The 24,661-nt window shown below is 47.6% G+C and overlaps 2 protein-coding genes and 1 non-coding gene across 5 annotated transcripts; 1 reads left to right on the top strand and 2 right to left on the bottom strand.

Moving 5' to 3' along the window:
• Nucleotides 1-4,656: 4,656 nt before the first annotated feature.
• On the top strand, nt 4,657-8,803 carry LOC147261099 (SH2 domain-containing protein 1A-like). Of its 2 annotated transcripts, XM_086204830.1 has the most exons (4): nt 4,657-4,818; nt 6,015-6,075; nt 8,329-8,473; nt 8,586-8,803. In XM_086204830.1, the coding sequence occupies exons 1-4, from the start codon at nt 4,667-4,669 to the stop codon at nt 8,645-8,647; spliced, it is 420 nt and encodes a 139-aa protein (XP_086060956.1). In that variant the 5' UTR covers nt 4,657-4,666; the 3' UTR covers nt 8,648-8,803. The 2 variants fall into 2 exon arrangements, with proteins under 2 accessions (XP_086060956.1, XP_086060955.1); XM_086204829.1 differs by lacking the exon at nt 8,586-8,803 and having other exon boundaries at nt 8,329-8,571.
• Nucleotides 8,804-13,522: 4,719 nt separating this feature from the next.
• On the bottom strand, nt 13,523-20,983 carry LOC147261098 (granulocyte-macrophage colony-stimulating factor receptor subunit alpha-like). Of its 2 annotated transcripts, none has more exons than XM_086202967.1 (10): nt 20,867-20,983; nt 20,366-20,435; nt 19,745-19,791; nt 19,512-19,657; nt 19,229-19,404; nt 16,970-17,103; nt 16,687-16,837; nt 16,504-16,609; nt 14,496-14,577; nt 13,523-14,409 (listed from the first exon to the last, which is right to left on the bottom strand). In XM_086202967.1, exons 2-10 carry the CDS (start codon nt 20,427-20,429, stop codon nt 14,323-14,325), a joined length of 993 nt encoding a protein of 330 aa, XP_086059093.1. In that variant the 5' UTR covers nt 20,430-20,435; nt 20,867-20,983; the 3' UTR covers nt 13,523-14,322. The 2 variants fall into 2 exon arrangements, with proteins under 2 accessions (XP_086059093.1, XP_086059094.1); XM_086202968.1 differs by having other exon boundaries at nt 19,548-19,657.
• Nucleotides 20,984-21,073: 90 nt separating this feature from the next.
• On the bottom strand, nt 21,074-21,145 carry trnae-cuc (transfer RNA glutamic acid (anticodon CUC)). Its single transcript has one exon. It is a non-coding gene; the product is annotated as a tRNA-Glu (tRNA).
• Nucleotides 21,146-24,661: the final 3,516 nt, after the last annotated feature.

Genomic DNA, 24,661 nt, shown 5'->3' with positions numbered 1-24,661 from the left:
TGATATGATCTTTTAATTATGATCTATTCATCTCTCCTGAAATGTCTGACAGAACCGATCTGACCAGAGGTTCTCCAGCATCTCCGTACTCTCGTATACCACAGCAGGATACTCTCTACACCAAGGGTGCCCAGCACATCAATGGTGATCTACAGGTCGATCGCAAAGGCAGTGTGGGTAGATCGCAGGGCATCAAAAAAATGGACGTCAGCCTATCATCCATCCTCACTCTGTAATTTGTCACTTGATTGACATCCAGGGCAGCCAGTCTGACATCTGACCTTTTCTGACACACGGGTCACCAGGCATACGTGTACAACCATGTGTGACAGACCCGAGCGGCCTCCCAGGAAGGTCTATTTCATCACTCCTTGCCACCTGGAAAGGAGCTTGTTCTCCGAGATGGGCAGAACTTTCTGCCCTGGCTGTAGATTCTGTTGCCCGGCGGCCTTGTTGTACCAGGCCTTCTGCTCAAGGTTAGCCTGCACTCCTCCCTCTTGTCCCTCATCTGAAGGACATGGGCCAGGATGCTGCAGGTCTGAGGTGTGCCAGGTCCCTCCCAGCCCTCCCTCAAAACATCCAGAGGGCCCCTCACCTTTCTCCCATACAGAAGTTCTAAAGTTGAGAAGCCAGTTGAGACCTCACAGTAGGCAAAAAGCAAATAGGGCCGCCAGCGGTCCCAGTCCTTACCATTGGCTACCACAAACTTCCTCAACATGCCCCTAGTGTAGCGCCCCACAAGCCCGTCGGTCTGGGTGGTAAGGAGTGGTCCGGATGCTCTCAATGCCCCACAGACTATAAACCTGTGTTTGACAGGAACGCTGTTCTCTGATCAGTGAGGACTTCCTGAGGGATGCCTACCCTAGAGAATAGCTGCAACAAGGCCTTCGCTATGGGGTGAGCAGACATCTTGTGCAGAAGGAATGTTTTGGGATAGCGGGTAGCATAGTCACAAATGACTAGGATGTACCTACAACCTGATTATGTCCTCTCAAGGGGTCCCACTATGTCCATCGCCATGCAGCTGAGGGGGTTTCTCTGATGGGCAAGGGCTGTAAGGGATGAGGGCTGGTCTTACAGCTGCTAGTCACCTGACACACTGGACATGTCCTGCAGTATTCCTGCACTTTAGTGTAGAGCCCTGGCCAATACAACCTGGCAGCAAAGCTCTCGGAGTCACTCAGGTGTCCAAGGAATCTTATGCCCCATTGCTAGCACCTGCTCTCTGAGTGACTTTGGCACTACCAGCTGTTCTGGCCTACCCTCTCCTGGCTGGGGGTATAGCAGACTATCCCTAACCACTAAACTCTCTCCAGATAACTATGCGGAAACTTCAGTGGGGACCTCCTCAACTTGGGTGACCCTGTCAAAAGCTTTCTGCAAAATGGGGTCCTCCCTCTGCAGCTGCCAAAAGTTATCAGGGGCCTCATCTGACCGGTCGTCTGGCGCCGCTGGTTGTATCTCTCCCTCTCTTTCAATAGTGCCCACCAGCCTAGCCTGCCTATTCTGTCTGTGGGATTTTTTTACCTCCCTTACTAGCTGGGGAGGGGATATACTACTACTACATTATGGATGCTGATGTACTTCCTTACTACGTGTACATGAGGAACAGGCAGTATTCTTTTTAGCCTGATTCACCCATGTGATTGCAGTCAATATTCAGTTTTGCTCTCAGGCAAATTCTTGACATCAGATTTTTGGAACAACTTTGAGGTCTGTGCTTTCTTCACTTCCAGCGTGGGTGGGACACAGTGGTGAATTTAGCACTCTGCTCACAGGAAGATTAGACCCTTGTTCCCTGCTGGAATGAGGACTCAGCTGAACTCTGGGCTCATTTTTTTTGGACCATTTTTGAGGTTAAGAGAGTTAAATTGTAACATGAACTCTCGATTAGACGAAACTGTTTAGGGGCAGCACAAAGGTAATACAGCAGTTGTCACAAAAGCAGGCGATTCATGTCCAAGAACGCTGACATAGACAGGAAGTAAACCTTCCCAAAAACTACAATAACAGAGGAACACTGCAAGATTAGAGGCGCTGCACAGTGACAGATGACCTTTGACTTCTCAGAGGAGAGGAGAGATGAGACAAGTCACGTGGGAGGTTCATGGCCGACTAACTTATCCACCTACGTTATTTATTAATTGATATTTCAAGTAAGCACAGAGAAGACATGGTGAGTCAGAAGTTAGGGTCAAGGTGAGGTCACCACTTAGATACACTGAGGCAGAACAATAAGGGGGTATTGAGCAGTGTTGTTTTTGGCAGGCATTTTAGATTTAGTCTTCGTCTCAGTCTTTTGGACAAAATGCTTCTTAGTTTTAGTCACGTTAGTCATTTCTATCCTTGATAGTTTTAGTCTAGTTTTAGTCGACGAAAACTTAAAAAGGTTTTAGTCAAATATCAAAGATCCCTCTAAATAAAGATATGTGTGTGTACTTAAGAGGCCACTACAGTGTTAGAATGAAGCACTGAAACTGATCCACCTTCAAAGGGGAGTTTTTCCCCTCTTTTTCTTTCTCTTCCTTTTACTTTTATTATTTTGTTGCAGAAGCAGACAACACACCGGCACACAATAGGAGTATTGCATCACAATAAAACAGGATTAGACAAAAAATAAAAGCACACTTGACTTCCATGTGAAGTAGGATGGGAACACAAAGTGCAATTCTACTAGAATATGAGGGTGGAGCAGCAATCTTCTCTTTTCACAGCAAACAAGTTTCACAACCACAAGTCAAGTTCTAGAGACATTAAATCTCAACACGGCCATGAATGGCTTTACAAACATGTACGCATCAAAACAAAGTTTCCTGCTCTGCATATATAAAACAACTATTTATGGCAACCAAACAGAGGCAACATGGAAGCACGGTAGGACCTGTACTGTTTCACTAGTCAAGCAACAACTTGCCGTTAGGTAGCCTACCGGTTCAACTTGAGCGCTTCTCTCTAAAATGACTCTGGCTCTGCTACGATGGCCACGACTGAGGTCACCTGTAACGCTGAAGACTCTCAGCAAATGTTTGTCGTATTTTTTCCTGAGAGTTTGAAGCCACAACATGAGGAAGCTGTGGTGGCTCCGTCATCTGACTCGTCTCCTCGGGCCGTACAAGGCATTCTGTTTTATTGTCCCTTGGACTGCATCTGAAGTTCGACCATAAATCATCCCTCTTTTCACGACCACCCGCTGCAGACAGGCCCAGACTGTCTGTGTGTGTGTGTGTGTGTGTGTGTGAGGGCCCAAGAGAGGCTTTTAGTGCGTGTGTACTGATGATGGGGGCGTGACCATGAGGACCAACAGCTACAGCTGGCTCCGTGTTGATGTTTGAGCTCTTGATTGACATTGCACGCATGTTATACTTGGCGGGAAAAAAACCCCGCATGTTTTGAAAGTTTGATCATCCACCCAGTTACACTTTAGTCTCGTCTCGTTCTCGTCAGACGAAAATGTTTACAATGTCGTCACGTTAGTCTTTACAGGGCGATGGTGACATTCGTCTTAGTCTCATTTTCGTCATGGGAAAAAGGGTCCGATGTCGTCATTTTCGTGTTTGTCTAGCGTGACGAAAACAACACTGACAGTTTGCTGTGGCTTTTGATAGATGCACATGGAGGCACCTGACGGGCTGTCTGAGCCGCAACCTAACACATAAAATACAACCACAATGATGTCAACAACAAATTACCACAGCAGCAGATGGTGTTGATACTCATACGTTCAAGATGCGCCTGCTGCTTCCGGGTCACTGAAGCCAGAACTCTGTTCCTCCCCTGAACATGTTGAGACGGTGAGATGAGGAGGGTCGTCCCTTCTCCCTTAGCGGTCGCCTTCTCCTCAGACTTCCAAACTCACAGCAGGGAGGGAGGAGAGAGGATAAGAGTCTCGGGGTGGGGAGGATGCGTCAGAGTGCGTTATCACTGAATGCTTGAGCTCCTGCACCGTCATGTCAGCGTCTGGGTTACTTCATTCATGTGTGAGCGCCATCAAGGGGCGCTCCAGTAAAAACCCTAATGAGACATTCACAGAAGGGAACTGTGTGTGTGTGTGTGTGTGTGTGTGTGTGTGTGTGTGGTGTTTCATTCCACCTGAACTTCCTTTGTGATTGTCTGTTTCGTCTCAGGTGTGAATATTTGAACAAGCTCCAAGCTCCTCTGGAGTTTTCAACTGTGTTCTCATGTTTGCACCGAACCAAACCACAGTGGTTCGATGTCCTGCTTTCATGGCGTTCATGTAAAACTGGCTGTTCCAGGGGCTGCTCTCTGAGGTCACTGAAGCACGCTCATCCAGCAGCTGAAGGCCAACGCACTGTTTGTCTGCATCATGATAGTGAAGACAAGCCAAGAGCGTTCAGTTTAGGTGACACGCACTTTCTGCAGAGAGGAAATCCAAACATCGACATATGCAGAGTGGCAGCCAAGAGTGGGCGAGCAATGAGTTACATGGAACCCATGTTCTAGTTCTTGTTCCAGGCAGAAAAAAACAGGCAGAACACACGGAACAGCGTGTTTCCACTGCTGAACAGATCAAGTGCCACAGCGGTTTGTGAGAACTGCAACTGCGTCACTGAAAAGTGTGAAAACCAGAAAGGCTTTTCCTGCTTCATTGTTTTTCACACGTGCTGCCTGCTGCTTCAGTCTGCTGCAGCTGCTCCTCCGAGGCAGCATGGAGACGGAGGGCGAGCAGGTCCAGAAGATTTACTACGGGAGGCTCAGCAGCGAGGCCACCGAGAGGCTGCTGGGCCGGTTCGGACAGGACGGCAGCTTCATGCTGAGGGACAGCGGCACTGTGCAGGGGGCCTTCTGCCTGTGTGTGAGGTGAGCTGGGAGCAGGGTCGCGCACCGAGGGCCGTTTCTAACTTCAGTTACAGCGAGTTTGTTGGATCGTTCTTCTTTAGTACAGATTCAGATTCAGATTCAGATTCAGATGACTTTATTTATCCCCGAGGGGCAATTAAAGTACGGTACAACTGAGCAGCATGACATTAAAAAACAATAGAAGAAGAAGAAGAAAAAAAAAAAAACAGGGACATGACAGTGGGAATAAATAAGAGAATAAAAATAAGATTAAAGATAAAAATACAATAAATATACTACATACAGTATGTACACAATGTAAAATGAAGAGTAAGGTGACTGGAGTGGGTGAATAAAGTGAACTCTCAGTTCTGCAGGCCACACAGCGGAGGCGTCGCCCAGAGGGGAGCCATTCAAATGCAGAGTGGAGTATGTGTGAGGGGTCTCTGATGATCTTGGCTGCCTGTCTCAGGGCCTGTTGGCTGTAAACGTGTGAACGTGTGTACGAAACTGCATTTTAATCTCATCTAACTTTTGGCTGCAAGACATTTTCCAGCTTCTGTGGCATCTCACCTGCGACTTTGAGAGGGAATTTGAAGAAGCAGCAATGCTTCAGCACTTTATTTTCTCAAACTGTATTCAACATTTATTTTATATCTAAAAAAAAAGGGAAGTAGGTGATCTGATACAAAAGTTTTCATATCTGGTTTCTGTTTATCTCAAATGCAATTTTTAAGTTTCTTTTACAAGGAACCCGTGTTTGTCTCTTCAAAAGTCAACCACTATGAGGGACAAATGATACCAGCAGGAGTCACAAAAAAATTAAGAAAAATGATGAAAGGTGAAAGTATTTGAGAGGTAACAGGACATGAGGAGATCAAACCCAAGCGCAGTCACGCGCTGACGACTCCACATCAGAAACAAAGAGATGCCGCGAGTCCAATTTCAACAAAATAGAGAATATAAACACAGAAGCTTGATGGACGAGCAAATATACAACAAATAAACCCTCATCGACGTAAAACTGGGAGGAGATTAAGTTCAAATTTCACTGAATTTATTTTCAAATATAATAAAAGATCTTTCATGAGAAGTTTCACTGCTTTGAAGATTTCTGAGCAGTTGAGGACTGTTGATGCTCAGCCTGTCGTTCACCGTGGCTGAAACGCCACACGTGTTTGTTTCTAATCATTCGTCAAACATCTGGTGAATTACAGGAAATCCCCGTACGTGCACACCTACAGGCTCGTTCACGCCACGGCCGGCTGGTCCCTTCAGGTGGGCAAGGAGCTGCATGGGGTTGAACCCACGGTCACACGCACACACACACGCACACACACACGCACACACACGCACACGCACGCCTTTAAAAACACTCCACCGCCCTGCCAAAGCACTCGCCACTGAATGACAACACATTGTTGGGTCAGTTTGACTTGTGTCAGCCCAAATCTCAGCACAGGTCATCTCAGTTCAGAGAGCAGCTCTGAGTTACTTCAGGAGACTCTGGGCTTCCAGTTTCACTAAACTGCCTCCCATGGCAACCTGCTGGCCGGCCAGCTTCCTTCCTCTGAGTCGCTCCTCCTCTTCACCTGGAGCCTGAAGACCGACGGCAGCACCAAACACGGCTCGTCCTTTTCATGAAGAGCTCATTGACAAAGAAGCATAAATAATTTACAGAAATCTCTGTGAGGGAGGAGTGTTAGACCCTGAGAAAAGGCTTTTTTTCACGACCTGATGATTTGTCCAGGAGTTTCAGTTTTTCTGCACAATCTAGATGCTAGATTCTAGTCCTAAGGATCCGGAAGGAACGGTGGTCATTTAGGAAGATTTCTGACTGACTTACAACCAAGTGCCAAGTTCTGCCTAAGATGGACAGGTGCCCGTTGCTGAGCGAACACGAGCAACAGCACACATGGCATTAATCTGAAAAGCTTATCTCTTATATAGGCCCTCATGTCCTGGGGGGTGTCTGGGTCTGGAGATGTCCCCCCAGACATGCCCACTGGGCCACCCACTGCTCTGACTGAGGGCCATTTTTCTACCTGTGTAAGAGGTTCTGGTGCTGGACTGCCACCTGTCCCGCGGGCTTCTGCCTTTTATCTATTCAGTCTATTGGAAGTTGAATTTGACCCAGAAAAACTGTCCAAGTGTGTGTCTGGTCCTCCAGCTGCCTCTAAGGTTCTGGGTTCTAGGTGCCATGTTGTCAGCTGATGGCAGCAGGAGAAGAAGTTTCTCTCTAATCAGGAGAATTTTGTCAATAAAGAAGTCCATGAACTCTTTGCTGCTCAGGGAAACAGGACTACTTGGTTCAGTAGAGCTGTGGCTCTCTGTCAGTCTGGCTCCAGGACTGAAGAGGAACCAGGGTTGTTCTTGTGTTCCTCTATTAGTGCTGAGTAGTAGGCTGCTCTGGTTCTACCAAGGGCTTTCTTCTAGGTTCTAAGGCCATCTTGCCACACTACATGTGACTCCTCCAGTTTGGAGCAGCTCCATCTTCTCTCCAGTTTCTGGATTCTTGTTGAAGCTGTCAGGTTCCAGAACCGTACCAAGGTGCTTGTTTCCTTGGATTCATAGTTTTCTGTTTTAGAGTCCAGAGTTGTTGCTAAGGTGCTGCTGCTCTATGATAAAATGATCAGTTTGGGAGGGACTAAGGTGGACAACAGCGTCCTCTGTTACAGTGGGACACGACACTGAATTTAGCACCAATGGAACCACTTCCTTAAATCCAGCTGTGGCCTGATCAGACAAACATCTGGAAACTACAGTTTTCCTGAGTGGAGTGTAGTTGATCAGTACAAATTCCAAAGTGATTGATTGGTGGTCTGATAAAAGCGTTCTGTGGAAACACAACCAGATGTTCAGCTTCAGTTCCACATGTTAGGAAGAGGTGGAGGTGTGGTTGTGACAGTGAGGGGGTTCATGGACAGACTGATGGACACCAGTTGAGTCTAGAAGAGAGAGAAATGCAGTACCAGACTGTCTAAAGCTTGACTGAAACAAGGAGAGCATCTCTTAGTTTGTTAGCTTGCAAGTGTGCCTGCATGCTAACTGCAACTCCTCATGCAACCACAGATAGACACCTGTTTAGAGGTGTGTGAGCCCCGCTGACTGCACGAATGGTTGTCTATTCATCTGTTGTGATAATCCCTGGTCCCAACAAGTCAAGCTAAACCCAAGTCCAAGCCATGAAACCACCAAGCCTGTCAAACCAAATGTTAACGCTCAAACAATCTTTTGATGGGGTTTGAGTGACAGCTGAGGTCTCCTCCTCAGAGGTTTCTGAAATTAGTCCTCACAAAAGATAGATGCACACACACACACACACACACACACACACACACACACACACATATACACACAAACACACAGAGTTTTGTCTCTGTCTCGACTAGTAACTGAGACAATCTTTGCTGGGATTTGATGCCGTATTAATAAAACCAACTTGACTACATTAAACACACTCTCACACACACACACATACACACACACACACACCCCAGTGTCATTGGTGGTCTGTGCTGTGGTTGTCAGGGTGATTCAGGAATCAGACTACAGACTTTCAGGACGCTGGCAGCAATGATAGAGAGCTTCCAGGGGGGCACAGCACTGAGCGCCGGCGTGGTTCCCCTTGGTGACCCACTGGACAAAACACAGCTGCAAAACAGTTTGGGAGCAGGTACGACCCCACACACCTGCGCTGCTCTACTCTGGACCTGCCCTTTCTCCTTTGGCACGCAGGAGCATTTTGAGTGTTTTTGAGCTCGTAGTTGAAATGGTCTCTTCCACAGAGTTGGACTACATAGAAATGTGTGGCAGCAGCGACTTCGACTCCGCAGGACAACGCCGTTGACGAGGAGGACCAACACACAACAAAACCTCCAAAATGTGGTGGTCGCCTACGAAGGATCCATCACCAGCAGTCATGGCAGGGTTATTTACATTTGTCAAGATTAGATTCAAGTTTGACTCAGTTACAAGACCTAAGTCATGTGTTAGACAGGAAGGAGGGGACGGGTGGAAGGGACAGGCGGGAGGGGACGGGGGGAGGGGCCAGGTGGCAACTAATAAAGCTGTTAAACTACAACCTATCAGACCAGATTATTCCTGTTCAATTCTGTGACCAAACTTTAAAGTCTTGATGAAAATCACTAACAGTTTTGTGAGCTAATTATCTTTCAATCAACAAAAATATATTCTTTGTCTAAACTTTTGTTTTTCATTTCATTCATTTCACTTTTGTTTTTCATTTCACTGAATTTTGGAAGTTTTTATGAATTATCTGAACAAAAGACAATTAGTCAGCACTGATCAGAAGAGTCCATCATCCGTGTCCTGCTCGTGCTCCTGGAACCTGTTTTGACCCAAGAAATCACAACTTTGTCTCCCCAGCATTTAATTCAAGATGCTGGGATGCAATCCAGTCTCAAGGCCTTTGGGACTGGACAGCCGTTTGTCCTCAGCAATGAAGCTCAGGGTTCTGTCCTGAATGTTGAGACAGAACAAATCTATGTCTATTACCCTTTCACACTGAAGAACGCGTGTCAGCGCAGGTTTTTGGACCCGTGTTTGCTCGGCTTCAGGGCTCATTCAAGCTTCCAGCAGACCCGGGTCTGAACCCCCCCTGTGAGGCTGCGTGCCTGTGTTTTTCTCTCTCGTATGTCATCGCGCTGACACGTCATCATTACACATGAACGTGCGCCGGAACACTGAGAGGTGAACAAACGACAACGTGGACGTCACCGAGTCGAACGTTAGCGTTGTCGTAGCGTGCATTGCAATGTTGTCTTTTGCAAAGCAGACAAACTCGGCGCAGATGGAAAATGTCCGCGCACTAAAGCAGGAGGAGGATGGAGCTTTTGGTTCGTCTGGAAGGAGCTGAAGAAGCTACAGGTGAAGCCTGACAGGCGGCACAGAGACAAGATCACAGGTCGCATGAAACCTGACACGACGGTTGGTTTTTTCCCACTGCAGGTGAGCCGAGCCGCTAAACACCCGGGTCACTTGGCGAGTCGGTCGACGCGGGTCCACCCTTTCAGAGTGCCCAAAAACCTGTGTTGACCTACATTTTTGGTGCAGTGTGAAAGGGGCTAACACACCCTTGTTGGTGGTTTAGCTCACCTCAGCTCAGCTAGCAGCAGCACCTGTGCTCATGCATCACACAGTAGTTGTTGTTATTCTTGCAATCTTCAGAATTTTCAACAGTTTAAAAACCTTTTTCTTTTTTTAACATATTGGCTTCATTTTTTTTCCTGAAAACGCAAAACACAAAACTTCTCCTTCTCATGGAACTTATAACACTCATCAGCTGGGCACATCTGGACCGGAGCAGAAAGACTAAATGAGACAAGGCTCAGCCAAAAGGCCCGAGAGCAGGCACAGGTGGTAGTAAAAGCAACCCTGAAATATTTAAATATACGAGCTCACAGTTAATGATTAAGACAAGACAACTGTAATTAAAAATAGCACATAATGACAGATCACATAGAGATATACAGGAAACTTACCTGGCCTCACCATCAGGTGTGTTGGACATGGCCTCGGAGGCAGGAGACGGTCACTCTTTATTCCTGGACACGCGTTTATGTCAGCTAGAGTTTACACACCTGCTGTCCCATGGGAGGAAACCCCGCCTGCTGCATGGAAACTTCATAAAACACCAGTAAACCAGTGAGATGATGACACCCGGCTCCACGGAGTTCCATTTGGATCCATGCGCTGCATCCGAATTGCCAAGCAGGTCTGATTGTAGGTCTCGGAGCAGGTCGTAGGCTGTCCCAAACCACAACTGGCGCGAGTAGCGACCTACTTCGCAACCTAAATTCCAGCCTAAACACACCCACATTGTAGGTCGGTTCAGGTGCATCCTACGGAGCAACCTATGACCCACAATGCACCGCGGACTTCTTCTTTGTCCCCTAAAAACTTGTGGACCCGCAAGCCAAGTTTGTGCCACCAACAGTCTCCCATTCTGATGCAACACCAACATTTATAGTCCTTGTTGATGACTAAAGGCATGTTCACACCAAACGTGACGCGTGTGAACACACCTTTACAGGTGCGTTAATGTGCTTAATAATAGAGAATGAATGAAAGGTGCTCAGAGTGGAGTGCAGTACGACAGTCAGGCCAGCAGGTGGGGCTTACGTTACTGCTGTCTACCTGATCGTGGTATCTGTGCTCTGCCAGCAGAGGTCGTGCTTCACCACCAATCTTCTAGGGTGTCTGAATGGTGCCGTCGTGTTTAGGTTGTAGCGGTAGGACGTAGCAGTAGGACGTAGGTTGGCACTTGGCAATTCGGACGCAGCCTTTGTCTCCTGTTCTGCACTCGGCAGAGCGCAAGGCAGCAGCTGGACTTGAGACCTGCAAGTGCCTCCGTGCAGGCTCAGTCTCTCCTCCCCCGTGGGCTCCTCCTGCTGGTGCTGCGTGACGCGACACGATCTTAACTAAAGTAACGAGGGGAGTGTAGAGGTGGGGGCGAGTAAAAGTAGCGTTCTGTCTTCACCCTCATACTCAAGTAAACGTGAAAAGAACCTTCCATTAAACCCACCCTTAAAAGTTACCAAAGTAACTGTAGTGGAGTAGCTCAGACTGGCACCTGGCAGAGTCCTCCTGGCCGCAGGGTGGCGTGTGTTCGGCACGTGTAGGAACTGAAGTTCCACATTGGTGTCGTCTTTCGCTCATAAAACCTAAACGCAGCTCAACCCAAAACTTTGAGTGTAACTTTTAACTCCAGAACTTTTAAAAGCGCAAATACTTTACCCCCCCCCCCATGTGTTTCTACAGATCCACCAGAGCTCCAACCACTGTCTGCATCGTCGTCCCCCCCCTCCCCCCTTTTATCCCCTACTATTACACCGGCCTGCGCTCCCCTTCCATGAACCAGTCCACCATCCAGTCCCCCATCAAGCTGGCTTGCTCTCCCTGCCTCCCCTTCCATGAACCAGTCTACCATCCAGTCCGCCATCAAGCTGGCTTGCTCTCCCTGCCTCCCCTCCCATGAACCAGTCTACCATCCAGTCCCCCATCAAGCTGGCTTGCTCTCCCTGCCTCCCCTCCCATGAACCAGTCTACCATCCAGTCCCCCATCAAGCTGGCTTGCTCTCCCTGCCTCCCCTTCCATGAACCAGTCCACCATCCAGTCCCCCATCAAGCTGGCTTGCTCTCCCTGCCTCCCCTCCCATGAACCAGTCTACCATCCAGTCCCCCATCAAGCTGGCTTGCTCTCCCTGCCTCCCCTCCCATGAACCAGTCTACCATCCAGTCCCCCATCAAGCTGGCTTGCTCTCCCTGCCTCCCCTTCCAGAAGCTTCAATCTTCAACTGTTATTAACATTTCCATGTTTCCTCCATTCTGCATTGTAAACTGTTTTCTTGTCTGTAACAACATCTCCTGTACGTCTGTCCCTCCTGGTGAGGGATCCTCCTCCCCTCCTCACCCTGAGGTTTCTCCCATTTTTCCCTGTTAAAGGTTTTCTATGGAGTTTCTCCTCAGTGGATGTGAGGCTCTGAGGGCAGAGGATGTTGTTATGATGCCATGAAGCCTGGAGACAAACTGGTGGGGAAAACAGGCTACAAAGAAAACTGCCTTGCCTTGCCCCCAAAAAGAAGACTGTCAGGACATATATGAAAGTGCTCTTTGAGAGTACAAATCAGCTTAAACATCTTAGGATGATGCACATTAATTAGTGTTAAATGTCCATAATAATGTGTTTTATTTGTAATTCATAACATTGAACCAAAGCAAAACTTGTGGTCATGGATTACTGTCACACGTTTTAGCCTCACTCACTAAGTGGTTGCTTACTTTTCTCTCTCCACTCCAGCAGAAGCTCATTTATTTATTTGAACTTCCATTTCCATACCACCTGTCTGTGAGGGGTTGTGGGGGTGGAGCCTGTCCCAGCTGACATCGAGTGACAGGCAGGGTTCAGCCTGGGCGGGTGACCAGTCCATCGCAGGGCCAGCAGGAGCAATTAGCGCCTCACTATCTTGGTCAGGGACACTTCTGGTCACCGGGGGAAGTGAGAATCGAACCTAGGATCCTTCGGCCTATGCTGTGTGAGGAAGCTCAGACTCACAGAGACTACCTGACTGCTCGTTAGCTTAGCACAATGAATGCTAATGGTATGGCTATGTTAGCATTCTTCAAAATGCATCGAATAGATGAAGTTCGGGATGTGGTTTGACCAGAAGAAGAGTAAAGCTCATGCACATGTGTTTTACACACCATATGCATGTTGTCAACACACGCTTGCTGCTGATGGCTGGGTGAGTGCTGGTGGTCGCTGGTGAGTGCTGATGGTCACTGGTGAGTGCTGGTGGTCATTGGTGAGTGCTGGTGAGCGCTGGTGAGTGCTGGTGGTCGGTGGTTAGTGCTGGTGGTCACTGGTGAGTGCTGGTGAGCGCTGGTGGTCGCTGGTGAGTGCTGGTGGTCGCTGGTGAGTGCTGGTGGTCACTGGTGAGCGCTGGTGAGTGCTGGTGGTCGCTGGTGAGTGCTGGTGGTCGCTGGTGAGTGCTGGTGGTCACTGGTGAGCGCTGGTGAGTGCTGGTGAGTGCTGGTGGTCACTGGTGAGCGCTGGTGAGTGCTGGTGAGTGCTGGTGGTCACTGGTGAGTGCTGGTGAGTGCTGGTGAGCGCTGGTGAGTGCTGGTGGTCGCTGGTGAGCGCTGGTGAGCGTTGGTGGTCACTGGTGAGTGCTGGTGAGCGCTGGTGAGTGCTGGTGGTCGCTGGTGAGTGCTGGTGGTCGCTGGTGAGTGCTGGTGAGCGCTGGTGATCGCTGGTGAGTGCTGGTGGTCGGTGGTGAGTGATGTTGGTCGCTGGTGGTCGCTGGTGTGCGCTGGTGGTCGCTGGTGAGCGCTGGTGGTCGCTGGTGAGTGCTGGTGGTCACTGGTGAGTGCTGGTGAGCGCTGGTGGTTGCTGGTGAGCGCTGGTGAGTGCTGGTGGTCACTGGTGAGTGCTGGTGAGCGCTGGTGATCGCTGGTGAGTGCTGGTGGTCGGTGGTGAGTGATGTTGGTCGCTGGTGAGCGCTGGTGGTCGCTGGTGAGCGCTGGTGGTCACTGGTGAGTGCTGGTGAGCGCTGGTGGTCGCTGGTGAGTGCTGGTGGTCGCTGGTGAGTGCTGGTGGTCGCTGGTGAGTGCTGGTGAGCGCTGGTGATCGCTGGTGAGTGCTGGTGGTCGGTGGTGAGTGATGTTGGTCGCTGGTAGTCGCTGGTGAGCGCTGGTGAGTGCTGGTGAGCGCTGGTGGTCGCTGGTGAGCGCTGGTGAGAGCTGGTGAGAGCTGGTGAGCGCTGGTGGTCGCTGGTGAGTGCTGGTGGTCGCTGGTGAGTGCTGGTGGTCGCTGGTGGTCGCTGGTGAGCGCTGGTGGTCGCTGGTGAGCGCTGGTGGTCACTGGTGAGCGCTGGTGAGCGCTGGTGAGAGCTGGTGAGCGCTGGTGAGAGCTGGTGAGCGCTGGTGGTCGCTGGTGAGCGCTGGTGGTCGCTGGTGAGTGCTGGTGGTTTCTCCTCACTCGTATTTCTGTGTTGCTGCTTTTTAAAAGGCCTTTCCAGGGTGCTGCTCGTCTTCCTGCACCTCCGTGATCTCTTCATCAGACTTAGCTGGCACAGCAGGGCAGTAGAACTAGAAACACAACACCAGATAATACATCGTGTGTGTGGTTGAGTCACTCTGTGTGTGTGTGGGTGTGTGTGTGGGTGTGGACTTACATTGAATGTGCCATGGTTTTGTAAGAAGTGCTTGTACTTCAGTGGGGGATGAGGAATTGGAGGAAACAGAACCTTGGACACCCTGAAAAACACACACACACACACACACACACACAGGGTTGTCAACTGTCCCTTGAAAAATGGGATCGTCCCATATTTACAAACAAAAGTGCTGTCCTGTATTGGGCTGACAGAGACACACTCCATCTCGGGTTTGATGAGAGGAACCGGAGGACAACAGCCGACCCTCACAGACAGCCTGGGTGGCAGTGACGCAGATGCTGGCACTGCTCTACAGTCTGAGGGAGGGACGCCAACTGTCCCTTAAAACACAGAACTGTCCCTAATTTGGGACCTAAAGCACGTGTCCCTTCATGATGAGGGACCCACTTTGTCCCTTACTTTTGAAAATCTCTGTCAGCGTGAATTGTATCATAATCAAAGGAATCCCACAGCACCACCTGCTGGTCCCTTCTCCCTCTGCCTGTCTGCTGTCATGTGCTTCTTGTTAACCAATGAGAAGCGTTTCTACTGTTGCTGCAAAGCTCCTGTGAGACAGCGCTGATTCAAAAACATCATGGACGCCACCCAGTCAGATGCCACCTGGGCGCAGAAAAAAGAAACACTAGCAAATGTAGAGGAGTGAGTGAGAAAAGAAGACGAATGCTGCAAGCAGAGCTTGTCAACCTGATTCTTCTCACCAAACGGTGAGGTGACACTAAAGGTGCACTGAGCGTTGCTGCCTGACGTCACTTCCCTTCACGTTGGATGTAAATACCAAACAAACACAGAGAGCTCGCCCCCCCCCCCCCCGTGTTTCTGTAAATGTCATGAACGCACATCGACATGGAAAGTGGATCTGTGCTGCGCTAACGTCGCTAAGATGAGTGAGCAAACTCCAACTGTTCATTGAGTAAATTTATATTCTAAGTCTTTATACAATATCTTTACGATTTTAGGCTACAAGTTACAGCTGAAATATTTAAATTAATTTGTTAGGTGATGAGTAACCGCTGATGTATCTAAAATTCTTTCACAAGGTCACGCAAAAGGGAATTTGTCCTTCCTTGAACCGATGCTGTTGCTTCGACCTACAGAGTGAGCTAGGAATAACTATTACATTGAAAATGGCTTATGAGTGTCTTAGCCGCTACGCTAGTCAATCGACTCTGCTTATTACCCAATGTATGCGCGCGCGCTAACGCGCCCCCCCCCCCCCCACACCACCACCACCACCGCTGCCATCTTGTCGGTGATTGGCTGGAACCTGGTTTCTTGTGTTTATGTGAACATCCTGTGCACTCAGTGTACTCAGACTTGCAGTGTGATTCACTTCAGCTCTGAGTTTGGTTCATTTACTACAACAATGAAATTCCATCTTTTCACTTCTTTGAACAAACAAATTTCCTTGGATTATTGTGTTATTGGTTGTCAAATACACAGCCTTCACAAGCAGTTCTGCAGTGTACTTCTTCTTGTACATGCAGTAGTTCAGGCAAGCAAGACTTAAACTGGAGGCCTTTTACGAGCTTCCACCACACGCGAGAGCAGATGTGGATTATTTAGTCGTGTGTTAATGAACACGTGTCACGTGTCATCTACATACGTGTCACCTGAATGCATCAGGGTGGTTTGCTGTTTTGGTGATGCATTAGTACATTGAACACACCAACATCTTGGGGGCTGTACCTTATTCTCCCCTCCTCCACTTCAGACAGAGGTATGCTAACATTTCCCATCCACTGCCATTCATTGTGCTTAGCTAACCAGCTTTCAGCTGGTCTCTGTGGTGCTCAGCTGCCTGATGCATCCCAGAATAAAGGAGGGTGTCTGTCTCCCTGTTTGGCTCTGGGGAGGACAGACAATACATGGATTTCCTACAAAGTTGGCGTCCTCCTTTAAGATACGCCTCCTGGTTTAATACAGGCTCCTCCTACCAGATGGAAACATGGCCTACGTGAGGAAAAGTCAGACATCAATCAACAGTTGATTCAGGACGAAGCAGTACCTTGAATGTCGGACCATGAGCAGCAAAGCCAGGAGGATCATGGGTATCCCAAATGAAATCAAGATGATCACCAGAATGCTGAGTTCATTCAGTGACTGTTGCACAACTGCAAGCACACAGACGCAGTCTGACTGTGACGCCTGAACTGAGACACAACACCGTTCTTCAGCAAACAGCACGTACTGACTGTGTGGCTCCAGGTGCTCCACAGCGAAGGCCCCAGGCATGCAGACATGGTTTTCCTGGCCCTGATCCTCACTCTATAGGTGGAAGTGGGGTCGATCGGGATCTCCGGTGAGTAAGACAGCTGGCGGGGCAGTTTGATGGGCGCTTTCTGTTTGAAGATTCGCCAGTGAACACTGAGCAGGTTTGCTTCTTCTCTCTTTCTTTGTGTGCTTGAATTTTGGTACATAATAATTTTGAAAGCATCAACATCCAGAGTATTCAGCAGAGCAACAGACTGTACCCCATCTCCGATGTCCAGCTGGTATTCAAAGCACCTGGCGCTGTAGTTAGTCCGGCTGAGGGGCAGCCCCCACGTCACCAACAGGCGCCCGTCTTTGACTGATGCAGCGATGTCTCTGGGGGGAGACAGGACCTCTGTGGCACAAATAATCACAGTTCCAACAAGATGATCAACCACTTGCTCTGAACATCAGCTACAGAGTCCATTCAGTACAACAAAAATTATTCACATAGCACAGCTCACAAATCCTGCCCCCCAGAAGACGATCGGCGATGTCACGACATTCCTCTGGGCTGACGCGTACGAAGGTCAAACTCAGCTCATCACGAACTCTCCTGTGAGTCCTGAAAGACTGGAGCACTGCGAACTTCAAGTTCCCTCATCACAAAGTCTACTGGTTTCCAGTTAAATGTCTGAGACCAGGGCTGGGGTTGACATGAGCTCAAGAATCTCGTTTTGTCCAGGACATAAAACGTTTCAGTTAAAACACAACTCTGGCATTTTAAGAGCTTTCATGTGGCTTAAAAATGCCAGCAAGTGATTTTTGGCAATGACTGGAAAGTCTCAGGTAAACAACTTCTGAAAAATTCAGTTGCTTTTCATTAAATTTTCCTTTTTTAGAATTTATAATGAAATGTTTCTGATGAAATGTTCCCATTTCTCCCTCATCATTTGCCTTAGTTCACCACTGAATGCTGTAATTTTAAAGCAATAAATGGACGTACGGTTTTCATTATTCATTTTTCTAATTAATGATGTTGTTTGGCACTAAAACACTAAAAAATGAATATGTGGACCAACTGTCTTTAATGAACGTTAGGTTTCTCTTCACTGGCTTCCAGTGGCAGCCAGGATCAAATTCAAGGCACTTCTCTTGGCTCACAAAACAATCACAAGAACGGCTCCAGCCTCCCTGGAATCCCTGATCCAGGTCTTCTCTCCTTCTCGCCCACTACGCTCTGCATGCCAAAGACGCCTGGTTCTTCCAGCCCAGCGCTGCTCCAAATCTCTAGCCAGACTCTTCTCTTCTGTTGTTCCCCAATGGTGGAACGAACTACCGAACTCTGTGCGTTCTGCTGAGTCCCTTTCTACTTTTAAGAGACAATTGAAGACTCAATCGTTCAGAGAGCACCGAGGCACTGAACCTGACTCTTCTCCTCTTTGTCCTGTGGGGCAGAATAAGTCAGAGGGTCCAAGACCCAGCACTTAGTGATTATGTAGCACTAACTAGTAGTAGTGATTATGTAGCACTAACTAGTAGTAGTGATTATGTAGTACTAACTAATAGTAGTGATTATGTAGCACTAACTAATAGTAGTGATTATGTAGCACTAACTAGTAGTAGTGATTATGTAGCACTAACTAATAGTAGTGATTATGTAGCACTAACTAGTAGTAGTGATTATGTAGCACTAACTAATAGTAGTGATTATGTAGCACTAACTAGTAGTAGTGATTATGTAGCACTAACTAGTAGTAGTGATTATGTAGCACTAACTGTGTTGTGTGATGTTGTATGTCTGTTTTTTGTTTTTTTTTTTAAAAGGGAGGGGGGGGCGACACTTCTTTTGCCACTAGATGGCAGTACCTGTGACCAAATCACAACTGAAGCACTTTTGCGCTTCCTATGGGCTTTTCCTTAATTAGGTCTAAATTCTTGCTTGTGTTGTACGTCGCTTTGGACAAAAGCGTCTGCTAAATGAAATTGTAGAATTGTAGAATTGTAGAGAAAGCATGGAAGCAGTTTGATGGCGGGGCCCTGGGCGTGATGGGCTCCCCCAGGACGGATCGCAGCCCTCAGCACTGACGGAAGAGAACCCCTTTCAGTTCTGGGATTGGCCACTAACAGGAGACTCAATGAGACCCCTGGAACCCAAATAGAGGAGCCCATGACACCAGCTTGGTGCTCCAGGTTTTGCTGTTTCTGTGAGAGCAGCAACCTGCTGGGACGAAGTGTACCGATGCTTCAGGAAATGTTGAAAGAAACACAAACACCTGCTCAGGTCGCCTCCGGCCCCAAGAGACGGAGACCCGACCAACTATTTCACCAGAACCAGTCAAAGAGGAGCTGGAGCTTCTAAATCGAAACCTTTGGTGACTTGCTGGATTGAGCAGCTTCCAAAAGGACGGAGCGCCCCCTGCCTCCCCTGGGAGGTTTCCCTCACTCACGACACAGAACTCCCTCACCCATTTGAACACAACCTCATTGACCCTGAACACAGCCAACAACCAACAACAGCCTCTGTTTGGCAGCATTACCCAGCATTTCCACGTCGTACATGAAGGTGTAGCGCACCCATCTGTTGCCGTCAGACACGCTAAATTGGATGACCACATGTGTCGTGTCGTTGACCCACAGAGCCATGACCTTTGACCCCACTTTGTCCTGGGACAGACCACTCTGAAGGGGAACTATTCTGCTTTCATCACAAACACTGCATGAAAGAAACAAACACACACACACACACACACACAGCAAGTCATCCATCAGAGCTTGTCGCCACTTGAGAGATGAGCTTCATGTCATGAGGAAACAGAAGACCTGACGGTGACAGAGAGCTGCGTAGCCGGGGTTAACCTCTGGAAGTCCCAGGAGCAGTTGAGGATATTTGTTGGGTAAAGGAGGCAGGAGAAGTTTTCATTCTTCACGATGTCATCGAACTCATCGCCCTGGTGGACCACCTGAAGCTGCAACAGTTGCACAAGCACAAGCGTTTAAGGAAGGTAGACGGCATTCAAGCATGCGTGGTTATGAGCCATGGAAGCTTTGGTTACATCGTTCAGGGAGTCGTCATTCTGGCAGACTCCTGGATCGTTGGCGTCTGACAAAAAAAATGAGAGTAAACTCACGGTGATGCATTCATTGGTGATAATATTCACACAGGCACACACACACACACACACATATATACACATATATATATATATATATATATATATATATATATATATATATGTGTGTGTGTGTGTGTGTGTGTGTATATGTGTATATATGTATATATGACCATGACATATAACTTTTCAAAATATGTTAAAATTCAAAGTGCATTGCAGGACTTGGACTCAGAAACTAATGCACACTGAATAATCAGTAAGGAAAAAAATATGATACATGATTAAAATATGGTGGAGGTGAAAACATGCAATAAAGGGAACATTAACATTTAAAATACAGCACATTTAATCTATTTATTCTAAAATTGTTTTCATTGATCATCGTGATAAGAAATACAGTAATACAAAAATATTAAATTGGGAAAAGCAGTTAATATAATAAGAATTTAATAGAGTATACATACATTTAAGTTGTTAATTGCTTACATTGTTTAAACTGTTTTGTGTGTGTGTGTGTGTGTGTGTGTGTGTGTGTGTGTGTAGGGGTGCACCATCACTTACCACTCTGTAAACCCCACAGAATCAAAATGGACCAAATGACTGGGTTAAGAGGGGATAGCTTCATAGCAACCTTGAGGTCACACACACACACGCACACACGCACACACACACACACACAGACAAAAAAAACAACAAAAGCGCTTGGCCTGTAAAGGAGGGATGATCATGTCATGACTTTCCTGCTTCCCCTTTTTATACAACCCCGGTTCTCCATCTCAATACGTCACCATAAATATACACGTCTTCCTCATCTTTCCCCTCTGTGAAATTTAAATCCTGAGTTTTACAAAGACTAAGAATTCCAGTGGTTTCAAAAACCTTGAGATTTTAAAAGAAAACTGCTGTCGGTGCTTTGTTGAGTATACGGAGACTGTTCTCAGCTGTCCGACGCAGCAGCATGGTAAATGTACCTGATCCACCGACTATTGTAGGTTTATCTCAGTTAACCATCAAGTCTGACGCAGAATACACGAGTGAATAGGATTATGAAGAAGGTATTACCTCCTCCAGCGCCCTTCGCGTTCGCCGTCAATTGTAATAGTGTACTTCTGAAGAAAGAAGAAGTTTGACGTCACCCGTTCGGAACCTCGGTAAGCAACTCCTGTGAGGGTGTGCGAGCAGCAACGTAGCAAAGAAGAAGAAGTCAAAGTATCAGCGCCACAGTCGTAATTTCATAGTTCAATCAGCGGTCACAAATTGTAAAAGAAGTTCCCTGACCGGGAATCGAACCCGGGCCGCGGCGGTGAGAGCGCCGAATCCTAACCACTAGACCACCAGGGAAGCTGTGAGAATAGTGATTCCAGAGTTTATGTCTTTTGTAAAACTTCCTATCTTGCTTGCCGCTGGTCCGAGAGTCCACGGATCAGTGTGTGTCCTGTAGGAATTTTTCAACAAGTCATCATTAATCAATCAGAAGGACCCACAGAGTATATGTATTGCGCTGTTCCAAATCCGGAGAGGACACCTTCCAGTTGGTTCAAAAGAATTTATTCAGATTAACAGGAAAGAATATAGAGCTCTGGAGATTGTATTCCCCTATGCTGGAGTCAGCATACGCAGATGCGTCGTCCCTGGCGTTGGGGCAAGAAGTCCAACGATCTCACTATCTTCTCCAGTTTTTATGTGTTACAGGGGAGGTGCTTATGTGATCGCTTCTGCGTGCAAGTGTGTATTTTTGATCTTCGTGTCTGTTGCAGGATCTTCTGTCTGACCCCATGCCAGTCCCTTCTGGTCCATCGTGGCCTTGTTGTTGCAGCTGTGAAGATTAAAACCTCTTTCCGATTTACGGCCATGCTCTTATCTTTCACGGCCTCATCCCACCATCGAAATTCTTGTGGACTCTGTTCTGACTTAATTGGCTTGAGGGAGTGATGCTAGCATGAGCTACACTCCCGCTATTCCCTGTTGTGACCTTTTCACCTGTCCACTCTAAACAGTCTGGTCTGTGCTTCACTGCTGATAGTAAGCGTTTTTCTGTTGTCTTATATCTTGGAATGTCTATCTGTGTTGTCTCCAGTATTTATAAGTTCCTTCCTAGAGTCGCAATGGCACCAACTAATCCTGGCGCTTTGGAGATTTGTGGGACCCCTCTGTGAAACACCTTTTACTACTTCCAGATGTTCAAGAGGTCAAATAAGGTGACTTGCAGCTAAGTCATTGATTCTGCCTGGGATGCATGAGCAGGAGATCCCGGTACCGCTACTAACATTAAAGAAGTACATTGATGAACTAAATACAGTGTTGGAACCTTTCCTACCTCTTTGGGAACTGCCACAGAAACATCTTTATTACAACTACCTTGTGTGTCCTACACTCTATTTTAAGTGAATGTATGTATAAATTTAACTACAGTTGAAGCAAATATATATAAATTTGTCTACAGTCCGTAGTGTGAATTCCTGAATAGCCTGGAGTGGCTCGGTGATATTAGTCCATCCATCCATCTTCAGCCTAAGCAGAGGGACCCAGACTTCAGAACATCACATCGGTTGCCTGCCCAGGTGAAAAATGAATGTGCTAAGTACATTAAATTGACATATTTCAGAACACTTACACCCACACGAATGATCAGTGTTCTCGCAGTGTGATCACGTGTTCTTGTCAACCAACTTGAATTTAACTTCTATAAAAGCACAATTACGAGTAAACTTGATGCTAAAAAGGTGTTAAAGTGGATCAACGTAATTCATATTTTAAGAACACCAAGTACATTTAGTTTTATGTTATTGCATATGTACTTAATTGGTGTCATAAAAGTACACTCCGAGTGTGGTACCAGTAGATAAACAACGTATTAACTACACTAGAAGCGTACCAAGAGTATCCTGTTCTTGCTGTAAGTGTGTTCTGTTGTACTTATGATGTATTCATTCACTCTTACGTGTTCTGTATGGCTGCTCCTGAACAGCCACTTTGCTGCGCTGCTTGGTTCGTTGTATGTTATCACACAACAACATTACAAATGTGTTACCAATACACTTTAGTTTGATTTGCGTTACTATTTTTTCTACAATACTGATGCTGTACTTTAAATTGCCAACACTGATGCCATAACCAAGACACATTCATTTTTGTCCAGTTTTATTGAACACAAGTGAATACTGAAAGCCCCCCAAAACCTTTTAGGCTGCCCCCCCCCCCCAAAACAAACAAACAAACAAACAAACGTTAGGTTTCCACTGAAGAGACCCAAAGGCAGACTCAAGATGTTCAAATTAAATAGTTTTATTGATGTGTGGACAGGGACTGGGAATGGCCGACGAGGAGGACGTGGCGGTGCTGAAGCAGAGGGCGATGAGGTGGATGAGGGTGAGGGAGGTGGATGAGGGCGAGGGAGGTGGGCTGGCTGGAGAGGAGGCGACGGTCCTGAGCACAAACAAGCAGGTTAGCACACAGAGAGCGAGACAAACCTGCAGACTGAGGAGGCCTGAACGCAACTCCCACTGGAGCTGAGACAATGACCTGGTGAAGACTGGAGGAAGGAAGACTGCTTGAGCTGGTTAGTGGATGGGTGGCAGGTGAGTCAGGTGGGCAGCTGGTGGTGAGGAGGACGGCCACTCCCAGGCAGAGAGGACAGACAAGACACACAAGACACGAAAGGGGAGGGGAAAACAGTGGGAACAACTAGGAAATGAGGAGGCACCACTGGACTGTGACGACAAACAAACAGACAGACCGGCCCACACATCCACTGTGCAGTCCTGCTCCCTTTGTCCTAAACTGTTGGTTGTTGCATTTGCACTCAACAGCTGCGCGAACATCTGAGGTTCTCGCCGCTGCGTCTGCATCAGATAGACACAGGATGTCCTCATCCATGGATTCACAGCACGCAAGTTCACCAGGACAGAGTCAAACACTCGTAACAACTGGGGTTTGTTTCTCAGAGGCACACGACAATAAAAAAATCATACGTTTGGAGAGAATACGTAACTCAGACAAGCATACCAATCATGGCCTGCACCTGATTTGTGGGAGGGGCCTCTTTCTCAGACCTTTGTTCCGGAAGTGTGCAGTCAGGATGAACTTGGCAAGCACCTCTTTTGTGAAAACCAATTCAGTAAACTCCCAGGTAAAAACGGTCCGGTTCAGCCGCAGGAAAGCCCCCTTTGGTACAGGGATTGAACTGCCAGCTGAAGAGTGGAGTATGGAAGGGTTAGAGAGAAGGAGATTGTCAACATTCTAAACATCCCGAAATGAACAAGATGCCTTTTTAGCAACACAAACAGTCACGCGCTGACTGTAGCAAACCATTTCAATTTGGATGGAGCAGATGAGGGGCTATGCCTCCATCGATGCCTGCAGTCGCCACACATTCGTGTACTGAATTCAGTTCCAGGAGGTCAAAGTGAACACAAACATAAGAGGAAAAGTTGGATTTGTATGATTGGTCTGAACTACACACCTGTGACAAAGGACAAATACATGAAGTATGAGACAACATGAGAAATGGTACAACTGCTATATTTTAAAATTTGGAGAAAAAATGGTAATTGTGTTCATTCAAGAGTGACAGTGGTGAATGTGGAAAGATCCCAAACCAGAGCACCAGAAAAGTCAAACCCTCCAGGACCACTTTTAACTGAACACACTCACACACACACACACACACACACACACACACACACACACACACACACACACACACACACACACAGCATGAATGGCATCACTGTGAGTGTCACTGTGGACTCAAACTTGCACATTTGTCAGCCGTACCCCCCCCCCCCCCCCGTTGCTATTTATTACTACTTCCTGTTCCTTCTGTCTGTCACCACCGCACAAGAAAAGCAGAACATC

Source organism: Aulostomus chinensis, chromosome 5 (genome assembly GCF_037954235.1).
Source record: "Aulostomus chinensis isolate RoL2024-O1b breed Wild chromosome 5, RoL_Achi_v1.0, whole genome shotgun sequence".
Taxonomy (NCBI): Eukaryota; Metazoa; Chordata; class Actinopteri; order Syngnathiformes; family Aulostomidae; genus Aulostomus; species Aulostomus chinensis.
Note: the sequence above shows the minus strand (reverse complement) of the source record. Positions and strands in the feature narration are given on the sequence as shown.

What these genes read in the sequence shown, in the direction of transcription:
- LOC147261099 (XM_086204829.1), top strand. Translation starts at nt 4,667, where the DNA reads ATGGAGACGGAGGGCGAGCAGGTCCAGAAGATTTACTACGGGAGGCTC. An exon ending in GCCTTCTGCCTGTGTGTGAG is followed by an intron (nt 4,819 to 6,014) that starts GTGAGCTGGGAG and finishes GGTGAATTACAG; the next exon opens with GAAATCCCCGTACGTGCACA. An exon ending in CGGCCGGCTGGTCCCTTCAG is followed by an intron (nt 6,076 to 8,328) that starts GTGGGCAAGGAG and finishes TGTGGTTGTCAG; the next exon opens with GGTGATTCAGGAATCAGACT.
- LOC147261098 (XM_086202967.1), bottom strand. Translation starts at nt 20,429, where the DNA reads ATGAAGCTATCCCCTCTTAACCCAGTCATTTGGTCCATTTTGATTCTG. An exon ending in CAGCTCTCTGTCACCGTCAG is followed by an intron (nt 19,405 to 19,511) that starts GTCTTCTGTTTC and finishes TCTTTCATGCAG; the next exon opens with TGTTTGTGATGAAAGCAGAA. An exon ending in GTACGACGTGGAAATGCTGG is followed by an intron (nt 17,104 to 19,228) that starts GTAATGCTGCCA and finishes TTTGTGCCACAG; the next exon opens with AGGTCCTGTCTCCCCCCAGA.